We start from the raw sequence: 12191 nt of genomic DNA on the forward strand, positions 1-12191 counted from the left end.
AGCTTGATCAGACGCAAAGTTTATTTTGTCTTTTCAAATCCACTTCGTTGTATTGCAAATCCTACAACAAAGCGTTTATGTGGTACGAAAGTACAGCATTTAACCTGCAATTCGCAAGCGTCAGTCAATGTATTTTGCACGCTTCACCCAAGCGTGACCACAGATGATCCGTTTTTTAACCTTGAAAATTGTTGTTGACCTTGAAGTTGGCCTTTAAGCCCTCCTTAATCCCGGTTAATCACGTGACTTAACCCGCCACCCTTATGATATGCGAACAGAAAAACAATATTTAAACGACCTTTCTTTGTTGTTGCAGTTTCTTGTGCTTATGTATTTAATACAACTTTCTGCATTTTTGTTAAGTTTGGAAAATTCAAAAGTAAAAAAATTTCATTTGGCCAATAATCAAAACTTGGTAGTAATACATGAAAAAATTTAAGCTTTTTTGTTTGCCGAGGTTGTGACAATAACTTTACTGCAGATGCCAAAACAAATAAAACAGAAAAATATGTAGATTTTGTCGAATAATATTACTTTTATATTTTTACATTAAAATTGCTTCGAGTTGGTCTGAACAATCGCAATGCATTTATAACAGATAAAAACCAGAAACTTTGGGAGGTAATTTGTCAGTTGTCACTTTCTTAAACTTCCATATTTCTAAATATTCCAAATCCTGATGAACTACGAAATGCTTCGGCCAATATTTAGCAACCGTTTGCCAGAAATACTATCATACCTTCGTTATTGTCACGCAATGTCTTTCATCCCAGCAGTGCAAAGTGGTTATGGGTCCGATGTGATTTCAGCCCCACCCTACCCCAGTTTGTGTGTTCCCAAATGTGCATCACCCATGAATGGGGGCAGCTTAAGGCGTCGAATGATGTTCCACGGCTCATTGTTGTTCCGTTGATTCCGCATTTTGCGAAGTGCCAGACGAGTTCCATCTTTTAGTGTTCACCTGAAAAGTGATAACAGCTTAAAATTAATTTAAATCATCTGATTAAAACGGTTTTAAAGGGTAATGCGTCCTGTTTTATCAGTTCTAAACTTTTAAACTTAGGAAAAGGATTCCAGTAATACAAAAATAAACACAGCAGTGTGATTTTGTTCATGCATCTGAAATTACGACAACATTTATACTTTTTAGTAGACATTTAGGTTTTGAAAAAAAAGCAAAAAAGACGCATGTTTATTAATTTGGTTATCCATAAAATTTGTAAGTCAAATAAAGTGTTTAGCAGTTGTGAATAATAATTCACTGCCAGTAATCAATAACTGTTAAGATGCTTGTGTAAGGTGGTTGTTAGTGAGTCTAGACATCCAGATAATTCCAGGCGGCAACCATGTGTTTATGGATTCCCAACGCGTCGCATAATCCTAGTTGCGCTCTAGACGTGAAATTTAAAGCCTCGTGGATTTAAATGAATTTCACAAAATCCCTAAAGTGTCGCAACTGGCGTCTAACACTTTTGCACAAGTGCTCCATAACAAATACACACTTCCCAGCTTCAGCAAGCTTGTTATCTTGAAGTCCCGAAACCCACAGGTGTATTACCTCGTCGCATGGACATTACGTGCTGCAATTACCTGGGCTTTAAACGGATTTGTAATGGTGACTCACTACTCTTTCATCTCCAACGTGTTATTTACTGGGATGGGGATGCCTCGTTCTGTCTGATCCAACTTCGCAAATATCCTAAGCACGAAATTGCCGGATGTACAATATGAATATTAGGAGTTGTTCAACTAGTTTTTAACTTAACGAGTTTCATAACTAGTCTTTAAATCCTTAGTCGAAAGCAAGCCATAGCATATTAACTCTAGATGTAGACGTTAATCAGCTTTCTTAATCAATTCCCAGTAATTGCCATTAACTAATAAATTTAAAAAAATTATAATAAGTAAAAACGCTTGATTCCTAGAAGTAGTTTTCACAGTGTAAACATAAATGTACTTTTTGGCGCAGGTTGTATACGTCAAAAACTCCCAAACAAAAATGTACAAAAAATATACTTGTTTTATTTAAAACATGATTTACAGGCAAATTTATTTTCTTAAAGGACAAAATTAAAAAACGAGCTAAATAACACTTGCTTACAACATCCTATTGTTCTTTCGCGTCATCTCATTGTTCTTCCATTCAGACGTAACACAGCGGCGAAATCGGGTTCAATCGACGCCGAGAAGCAACCCATCTATAACGGGAGGGCGGTGACGTTTAACGGGGGCTTCCCCTCACCCCACAAGACCTACATTGACCCCACAACGTACGAAGACCCCCAGAGGGCTGTGAGGGACTTCACCAAGGAAATAGATGCAAGTTGTGTGAAGATTGAAGAAGTTATCGGTGGAGGTAAAACTTTATTTCTAATCTTTTTTGTCTGAGAAATTGCGGTTTGTGAATTCATTTCTTCGTATCTTACAATTTGTTTTTTTTTTATATATAGACTGTTTTATTTTTTCAAATTGTCCTAACATTTATTTGATTTTCAAGCATTCTTTAACATATCAAATATATGTATATATATATATGTGTGGGTGTGTATGTGTCAAAAGATTGAAAAGGTTATTAATAAAAAACTATTTTATCTTTTTGTTGTTTGAAAAGTTAAAATATTGTCTTAAGAGCGGTGAGTTTATGTATCTCAACACCAGTTTTGAGTAGTTATGCGATTACATTTTTAAATTATACTAAAAGTAACAACTTGCAACCATTTGTTTCGATCAAACAAACTGTTTATTTTTTTGGTGTTATCTAAATTTAATGTTTAATTAAAGGCACGAATTTTTGATGGTGTTTCCGTAAAAATACGGTCTTTAGGTAGAGGCTAAAGCGATTTTTTTAAAGCCATGTCGGCACTTTTATTACACATTTCTCTTTAGTCGCATTCACATACAATTACTATGCAATAAAACTACTGAATTTCTACAAATGAGATCCATCTAAACCCGAACAAAGTCAATTTACAAACGCTTTTGTAGAAATTCGACAATTTCTTAAGCCTGAAGTCCGAATCGTTTCGTGTTTTCTAGGGTTTCTATCACATCGCACCTGTGGGAGATTTACCAACGTATAAAATAAATAACATATCCGTACCGAAGTATATATGTTACTTATTGTTTGAAGGTTCCAAAAGAACAATCGGCATTATTGACATCATGTATGTAGAACAAATAACAAACCCCTTTATTCATAACTATCAAGGTATGAAATATGAAGTATTCCAAAAAAATCTAAATGTTTGGGACTGCCAGGTTATCCAATGATGCAAAATACTCGCTTTTTAACAAAATACTTCCAGAGTTTTAGAGTAGCTTAAGTTTGCAAGATAAATACAACAAGGTCGCAGGATTTCAATTCACCTTGGCCCGGTTTTGATCCGAAAATTAGCAGCGAATCAAAACCACGTTAAAATGTATCGCTTTTCATTCGAAATATAAAAATGTCGATGACAAGTGTTATCCAACATCTGTCAAATATCGGTTGTGTGGACAAACAAATCGTCCATCTGAATTAGAGAGTCGAAACACTTGCTACCAGCAGATTCAAGCGAGCTATCTCAGCAAGACACGCAACTGTTGATACTCGAACCAAAACTTGTTAAATTTCGGTCACGGTTCAATTATGTACGACCAGGGCAAGCGGTGAAATCAGATAAGGGCGATTTCGTCAGTTAGTAGTTTAAACTTTGCACACAGGGGGTGTCGAGCCCTCCCTTAATTGAGCCCATCTACTGCCCGTAACGAATCGCTGGCCAGTCGTTTGTCCAGTTAAATCTAAACAGGAAATGCCAGGCTATATACAGAACCTGCGTATTTAATAGACAGTATTCATGGCTGGAGTTACACCTGTTGGAGGAGAAATGCACGTTTACGCTAAAGGTTGACAAGTTAGTCCTGGTTGAAATCGAAATAAATAAATACCTGGCATGCAAGACGGTTTGAATTAGTCTTGAAATATTCAAATTAAAAAGCATGAAACTGTACCAGAATGTTTTTATGTCCTCCTATAGTTTTACTTATAGATTACTAATTTAAGGTTGTAAGGTTAGTATAGAAATTAAATGTAAGAAAATGACGCATCGTTTTTTATTTGTTTTATATTTCCATGCTTTTAAAATGCACTTAATTCACTTTTTTTTCACCTTTAAAAACTGAATTTTTTGAGGAATAAATTTGTTTTACTTAAGTAATTGGTGTACCAATTAGTTCACGCTATGTCAATCAACCGTTTTAAACACTATTCAATCAATAAACAACTCTAATTTTTCAGGTGAATTCGGCGAGGTTTGTCGAGGTCGTCTTCAACCGCACAATAAAACTGAGAGGGACATTGCAATCAAAACGCTCAAGTCGGGCTACAGCACTCAGCAGAAGCTGGACTTCCTCGGTGAGGCGTCGATCATGGGTCAGTTTGATCACCCAAACGTCATCCGACTGGAGGGAGTGGTCACCAAGAGCCGACCGCTCATGATTATCACCGAGTTTATGGAGAATGGATCGTTGGACGTGTTTTTGAGGGTAAGATTTTCTGGATTTTTTTTGTCTTTTTAACATTTTATGGGGCTAAACATTTGTTTATATTATTTTTAGATTGAGAAATTTCAGTAATTGTATTGTTCCAACTGGGTAGAGTAGGTTATTAAATATGGTATATAGTAGTACGTTTTGTGTATTATGCCTAATAACATCAAGCCAAACAGCAAGCAACGAAATTAACTTGAAATATTTAGGGAATTTCTACACTCATTGTACAGTGCAACAAAATTAACTTCAATATTCACAAACTGTTTTTATATCCTAGAAGCAAAGAACACGTTTATTTTGTCGTTAAGTAAATTTTATGGCTTTAAAGTTTTGTTATTTAATGTTGTATATTTCTCAATTCATTAAGACTAGTTCAGTTATCAAACAGTGGTCTTTGAACCTAGTTTAAAAATGCCCGCTTTGATGTTGTGAGTTCAATTCCTCGCTCCTCGCAAACCCAACTGTCAAATATGAGGCGACTAATCGCAGTTTAGTTAATCCTCTCAACCCGATCGCTAATCGACTGCGATGTCTCGATGTTTGTCGGCAAATATTATCCGAAAGTTGCTGTCAATCATAACTGTGACGTCACCACGAGCTAATAGCTGCTTATCAGCGCAAAGTGGAGAGCTAATATTCGTGAAGTTACCCGCTTTTGATGTTAATGTCACCTGTTAGCTTTCGAACGACAGATGTGGTTTGTTTGAATTGGATGTGCGCGTGATTTAGTGGATCGAGTTTCAACAGATTGAGCAAATTGTCAAGTTCGCCCTATCTCTAACAAACCAAAACCGATTAGGGGTTTGCCCCAGAACGAAAGTGTAACGTGAAACACTTTGATGTGCAACCAGAATTGTTTGTTTTCACCATTCGGTTTCAGGCCGATTCTGCTATTCGAAAGAAAAATTCTGATCCTTAATGACATTTTACTTCTATATGCCTAGTATAGGAATAAAAAAAACTAAAAATGAACTTAATGACATTTTTAACTATTTACTTCCTAGCAGAAAATTTAACTATTTACTTCCTAAAAATTTAACTATTTACTTCCTAGCAGAAATTGCTGTTACACAAAAAAAATTAAGAAAACTCGTATTTAAATAAGAGTGTATATAGAATGCTAGACTGGCATGTTTTTTGTCCAAATAACGGTGCACTCTAGTTTATCGCATCTGTATTTAACTTTCCCGCTCTATCGTTAAATTCCACGTTTTTTGGAAACGAAATTTTTCTCGTTTGTCAAAGTTGTTCTGTCTGGGACCAAACCGCAGACAGCTTTACAATATCTACAGAACATCTTATTTAAATTGTCTGAACGTTTCGCACCAAAACAGTTCCAAGTCACATCTGTCAAAGTTTTAGATCGAAATCGTCGACTGATAAGACCCAAGCTTGTCTGGTGCTATTTGTCAAACTTCACCCACTAAATGTTAAATATTTGGGCTGTTTAACAAAGTCTGGTACAAAACACATTTTTTAATGAAATTTATATTTTGTTTTATAAAAACAGGCATTACACTTTGTGTAAAAGAACAAAAAGTAGGAGAATTCCAAAGTAATGCTCTATGCGTTTTGTTTTTCCGGTAAATTCTAATTATTACTATTATTACCTTCAAATCGTGCCCCTTTTTAACATTGTTTAACGTATTTTTTTATAATTCTTAGCAAAACAACGGTTTATAGAGCGACGGACACGTCTATTAAGGTTTTTTTTTGGAAATAATGTGGAATCATAGTGGTACCGGTCACCTCAGAAATGGCCACATAGCCTACTCTGTATGAGAAGAATGTTCAAACGCGTTACCTTACTTGGTCAGCACATTTGGGCGAAACACCTCACGCTAACCTCGCAAAAACATCGCCTTAACCGCCCCTGCGTACTATTTGACCCGCATTCCTCACAATGTTTGCGTATTGGCTTATGCAGGGGCCGCCTGAAACATCAAGCCCTACCTGGCTTGCTACAGGATTAGCGGCATGCCGATATTTGGCCAAGCATTATGGGCTTATAGTGCCAGGAGCATTTGGTCGTTGGAGGAGCCCATAGCGCTTATAGAATGCGATCTTCGATGATAACGAACGTTTTGGATGTTTTTTTGAAACGCCCTGATTGCTTAACTGGATTAAATGTTTATCTCTGTGTGGAGGGTGGTATGTTTCACTGGTGTGTTGTGCTTTGAAACATGACATAGTTGAGTTGATTTTGTTTATTTTGTTGCTAATTATCGACGACGTAAAATATCTCAAATTGTTTATCGGATAACTTTACACAGTAATTGCTTCCCAAACCTGTTCGAAGTTACGGTTTCCAGAAAACTTACAAAAATAAAACATCCTACGCTTCATTTTACATGTCTGCTTTTATTTTAAGCGATAGGACAAGGTATATTTAAGATTATGGACAAAGCGGTATTCATGATTCACTTCTGACTAACTTATCCCAAAGTGAATTGTCGGAGCCTAATTGGCAGTTTACTAAAATAACACTCTATGTCCAACGGACAGTTTTAACACCTGACAAATTGCTGCCTAAAGCCGACAATTTTATCGCGAAAATCGGATTTAGATTCTTGTCAGGCGATTTCTTTTAAACAGCAAAATTCCTAAAAGTTTTACAAGAACTGACCACAATTACCTGTAAAAAATCAATGAAAAAGCTCCCTTTAAACAAGTGTTAAACTTCCAGGGATTTGATTGTTTATTTGTTATATTTCGCTGAAACTAGCTCTTTGGTGTGTACTATGGAAAAGGAATAAGTTTTAGTGATAAATCGGGCCTATGTGTATACTTAGTCGTGGTGGGATAGACCACGAATTTTTTGCGGTGTTAAGGAGACATGATAAAATAAAGGCCTAGTTAAGTAGTTCTACTTGTGAAGTGTTTGCAGTTTATGCCTAGAGCCACAAATTGTGCGGATGTTACAAACGTTTGGGCTTTAATTTTAGTAAACTAACCGGGAGGTGGGGTCTTATATAATCTCCAACACCAGTGGTTCTCAACCTTCTTTGGCTTGCGGCACCCTACAAAAATTATAAATAGTTCGCGGCACCTTTGCTCGTATTTTTGCTGATTGGTTAACAGTAACGTTACAATAAACGAGATTGAAACAGCACAGCAACTGTGCAACAAGGTTGAAAACACCTTTTTCATTTCTGGGACTTTTATCGTACACTAAAAATTGTATCGAGAAGCTTACCAATAAAGCAAAAAATGGAATCCTAAAGAATTCGAAATATCTCTCGCCACCCTCGAGTGTTAGAAATGGCACCCTAGAGTGCCGCGGCATCCCGGTTGAGAACCACTGTCCTACATAGTTTAACAGTCACCGAAACACAATGAAGTGAGTTAACTGCAAACTCACAACCCTAACACCATTCCTTTATCTTTACAGAACCACGACAACCAGTTCACAGTGATCCAGCTTGTGGGAATGTTGAGGAACATCGCTGCAGGGATGAAGTACCTCTCGGACATGGGATACGTGCATAGGGACCTTGCAGCAAGGAACATACTCGTCAACGCACAACTTATCTGTAAAGTGTCAGACTTCGGGATGAGCAGAGTGCTGGAAGAAGACTCTGAAGCTGCTTACACAGCGAGGGTGCGTTCATGACATGCTCTCTCCACTATTTAAAATAATAATTTTCGTGGATGAATTCTGTTAAGGGCTGCGAATGGAATGTGCACTTTTTTTGAGAGATAATTTCTTGTTGACACTTCAGCACAGGGCTTTTTTAAAATACCTAGTCTTCTTTTTGCTGGCTTGTTCATATTAAAAAAATAGTTCTTGCGCTAAAAACTTGCTGTGCAGTAAATTCCTCAGTTTTTACAAAGGGTAATTTTCTCCCCATTTTCCACGAAATATCCTGATTTCTTTACGAACTGTAAACAATATAATACCTTAATTGTGATTTTTCGTTTGGACTTTGGACGGTGGCTACCATACAAACTTATTCTGTGTAATAACTAATTAGTAATACATTTTTTCGTTAAAACTTCGGCTTAAGGATCCTGTTAACACATTTTGTCTTTGCTAATAAGATAACGTTTTATAATAATCGTCAATTTTTTTTCCAGGGCGGTAAAATCCCAATCCGCTGGACGGCGCCAGAGGCTTTCACCTTCCGTAAATTCACTTCCGCAAGTGACGTGTGGAGTTACGGCATCGTCATGTGGGAAGTGATGTCGTACGGGGAAAGACCCTACTGGGGAATGTCAAATCGTGATGTAAGAATTCATTATACATACCAAAAATAAAATTATAGGAGTATTATTATGGACAATTGTGTAAACTTTAGACCCTGAAAAAAATACTTTTTCAAGAAGGCGATTTCGCTGGCTTATTTTTACAACATTGATGTAAATACCAGAACTTGTATGGCTTTTAATTTTGTTTTTCTAAATTCTGCAGCATAACAACAGACTTAAAGTACATTTTAAGCTGGAATATATAATAATTCATGTACTATGTAACACTGATCTGTAATGTAGCGTTGAAAGTAATATGAAAGACAAATTAGTAAATTAACATTATTAAGCTAAGGCGTTTCCATACGCACTCGTATCATTTATCAGTTAATGGAAACGCTTTCAATAAGCTTTGATATATTCCTTTACAAGCTGCCTTAATTATTTAGAATGACTTTAAACAGCTTTTTTGACAGCGATACTTTTGTTCATATTTTTTGAAAGCTCACATACATTCTTATAAACTTTGTTTTGAGTATAAATATGTCATAGTGAATTCAACTTCATATAATCGCAAACATTAATATTCGCAGGTGATGAACGCGGTGGAGACAGGTTACAGGTTGCCAGCGCCCATGGATTGCCCACAAGTTCAACACAGACTCATGTTGGATTGCTGGAAGAAAGATCGCAACCAGAGACCCAAGTTCGGTCAAATCGTCGCTTCTTTGGACAAAATGCTGCGAGATCCGACACAACTAAAGGCTAAAGCGGGCAACGAGTGAGTTGATATTATGTTCGGAACTTATCTTTTTGTTTAATTTTTTTGTATTTGCAACAATGTTTTGCCTGTTTGAAACTGCGTTGCAAAGGTTTAATAATTTTGATTTTTTAGACAGAAACACGAATTTGCTGGAAAAAAACAATAACTTATTTCTATTTAAATTAAATTTATACTAAAACAATCATTTCGTGTTAAGAAGCTGTCCTAAAAAATTAAAAAAATCATCAAAAAACCTTCGGTTTTAATATGCTAACTTTAACAACTATTTATTTATCCAGGCGTCCTCGGAACGGTCGCACCCCTAACGGCGGCGCCCAAACCCCTTCGGCCACCCCGGTCCCGTCCCAGACCCCCCTGGCCACCAACAGACCCCCATCCAGGGCCACCTCCCCTCCCCCAACCACAACAACCCAGGCATCGACCGGGGATTCAGGTTACAGCGAAGGGACGGATGAAGACGTCCCTCTGGTGCCCCCTGGTGGTGATGCGAGGACGGATGACCCGGTGGTGGATGTGTCCTCACTTGGAGCTTGGCTGGAGAGCTTCGAGATGGGCCACTGCAAGGAGAAGTTTACAAGGAACGGATGCTCCTCGCTCGAGCAAGTTCTACAATTAACCTTAAGGTGAGGATAGTCGTGTTTATATTTTTCTTGTGAATAAACCACAGTTGATTTGACGCTGTATTTGTCAAGCGGGTTGAATTGTTAGATTAAGTATATTTCACCTTTGAGAAGGGGTTTTAGTTTGTAACGAATTAACTTATGAGGCCGATTAATCGAACTACAAAAGAAAAACTAAGTTTGACAACCTGAGCAAAAAAAGGACCAGGAGTTTGTCCAATGAAATAAAGTTTTTATAATGAAAACGAATACGGCTTACGTATCATTAGTGCACCGACAGCGATCGCAGACTCACCGAATCTGCCGATCAACTTCTTTACAACTACTATTTTAAATGAGTCCTAATTTAAAATAAGCAGAACGCCCAAAGCACACACGGACACACCTTCTCACTTTGGTGTAGGCTTTTAAAAACTTTCGTTTTACGTAACTTTCTAATATACAATTTCCACATTTACGGCTTACACCCGATAAAACAAACGCCAACACACACGCAGGCAGATCTTCTCACTGGCGCTTGCGTGGCTTGGTTTGTAATGAAAGCTCCAAGCTGGATCGCTTCAAGCAAAACGATTCGTCAATCACCAACAGGTTTAAGTGGCGCGTGAAAAGCTCAACTGTGAGGATTTAAAAGCACAAGGGAAAGTAAAACAAGGCGATTAATACAGGGGTGGGAAACTTCTATGAAACATGCGTCAAAAACTTGGCAATTTATAACGATCCTTCAAATTAAAATGGATTTATACTTCAAGGCAAGCCCAAACTATAATTTTTTCACAGTTCATCCTTGTCCACCATAGAATTCGCAGCCATTAGTTTTGTGATTAAACGCCACTGTGTTCTGCACTTTGCCACGAATTCCTGTCTTAACCAACTTCAAAGCCAAGTCCAGTCTGTTGTTTGTCAGTTAGCAACTTGCTGAGGGATCTAGTGCGTGATTAATACCCAGTTCTTCTGGCCCAGATTACTTAAGAGTGCCAGGCTCTTGTTTAATCATTTTCGTGTTTTTTCTACTGGCGGGTTATGCATAGATGTTTCTAAGTTAATGACATTATTAAATTGACAAAATTTAGTAGTCAAAAAGGTAGCTTTGGTTTCATATCGCTTAGTAGACCAACCAAAAGTTCACATTCTACCAATAGGGCTTAACATGTTAAGGTTTATGCGTCCCAATTAGTTTGCGAAAACTTGCATTGAGATACTTTGGAGCTCTGTTATATTTTCACGCTTGTAAAAGTAGTCATTAAATCGGTGCTGATTTGCGGGACGAATTTCTCCACTGTATACAATCGGTCGTTTTTACATATTTGTTTCTGATCTATGTTAAATAGAGATTAATGACATTTTTCTGGTTGAGTCTTGCACATTTCCTAAGTATACCAATAATAAACGGCATTATGTAAGATAAGGCAGCTCATGTTAAATACATTGCGCAATTGCTTTTAAAGCTACAATGACCTCGATAGCTGGTGTGTGTTTTCAACAAATTAAAGGGTAGAGCTCAACGCTTGGGGGGCGAGATTAATGACCACGTCACGCCCCACTAACTCACCCACTTGGCACGAAGCCCCCCATCTATCTCGTCCCCAAATCTCGGGGTCCTGAGGTCAGGTTTACCACCAACCCACCCCACCGACACTGCAGCCCCCTTTTGTGTTTTTTCAGCATTCCGCGCTTGTGCGTACACTGACACCGACACTTCTTGTGAACTCAGTTGGCTTAAATGTGGCGTTAGTAAAGAGGAATGTTCTACTGCCAAGTACAAAGCGCAGCAGTTAAAATCGTTATAGTGGTCAAACTTTGTCTTGTTTTTATTCCACGCCGAAACCATCGTTCAGATTACTTTTTGTCTTGCAACAAAAACTTGTTCACCTAAATCAGTTCCACAAGAACTTGAATGTCGAAATGCAAAAAAGTAAAATTGATCTTTTTAAGTATTGTTGAAAAACTGAAAGTAATGCTGCACGGCCGAAATGTTTTTAAAGCAATTTGTCAAATACTATTTTTTTCATTTTTACTCGAAGGCTGAATTTTCGCAAAATTCGTTTTGTGCATCTTTACCAATCAGT

At 37.4% G+C, this 12191-nt stretch overlaps 1 protein-coding gene across 1 annotated transcript in view; it reads left to right on the forward strand.

Annotated features, from left to right (window-relative positions):
• LOC146146530 (ephrin type-A receptor 4-B-like) overlaps positions 1-12191 on the forward strand; it is a 70962-nt gene that overhangs the window by 56871 nt on the left and 1900 nt on the right. Inside the window, exons 14-19 of the mRNA XM_083387211.1 lie at positions 2148-2356; positions 4277-4524; positions 7922-8131; positions 8608-8757; positions 9312-9499; positions 9781-10125. Of these exons, the coding sequence (XP_083243337.1) occupies positions 2148-2356; positions 4277-4524; positions 7922-8131; positions 8608-8757; positions 9312-9499; positions 9781-10125 (1350 nt within the window). The remainder of the gene's footprint in view (positions 1-2147; positions 2357-4276; positions 4525-7921; positions 8132-8607; positions 8758-9311; positions 9500-9780; positions 10126-12191) is intronic.

This window comes from Ascidiella aspersa, chromosome 4 (genome assembly GCF_963924565.1).
Source record: "Ascidiella aspersa chromosome 4, kaAscAspe10.2, whole genome shotgun sequence".
Lineage (NCBI taxonomy): Eukaryota > Metazoa > Chordata > Ascidiacea > Phlebobranchia > Ascidiidae > Ascidiella > Ascidiella aspersa.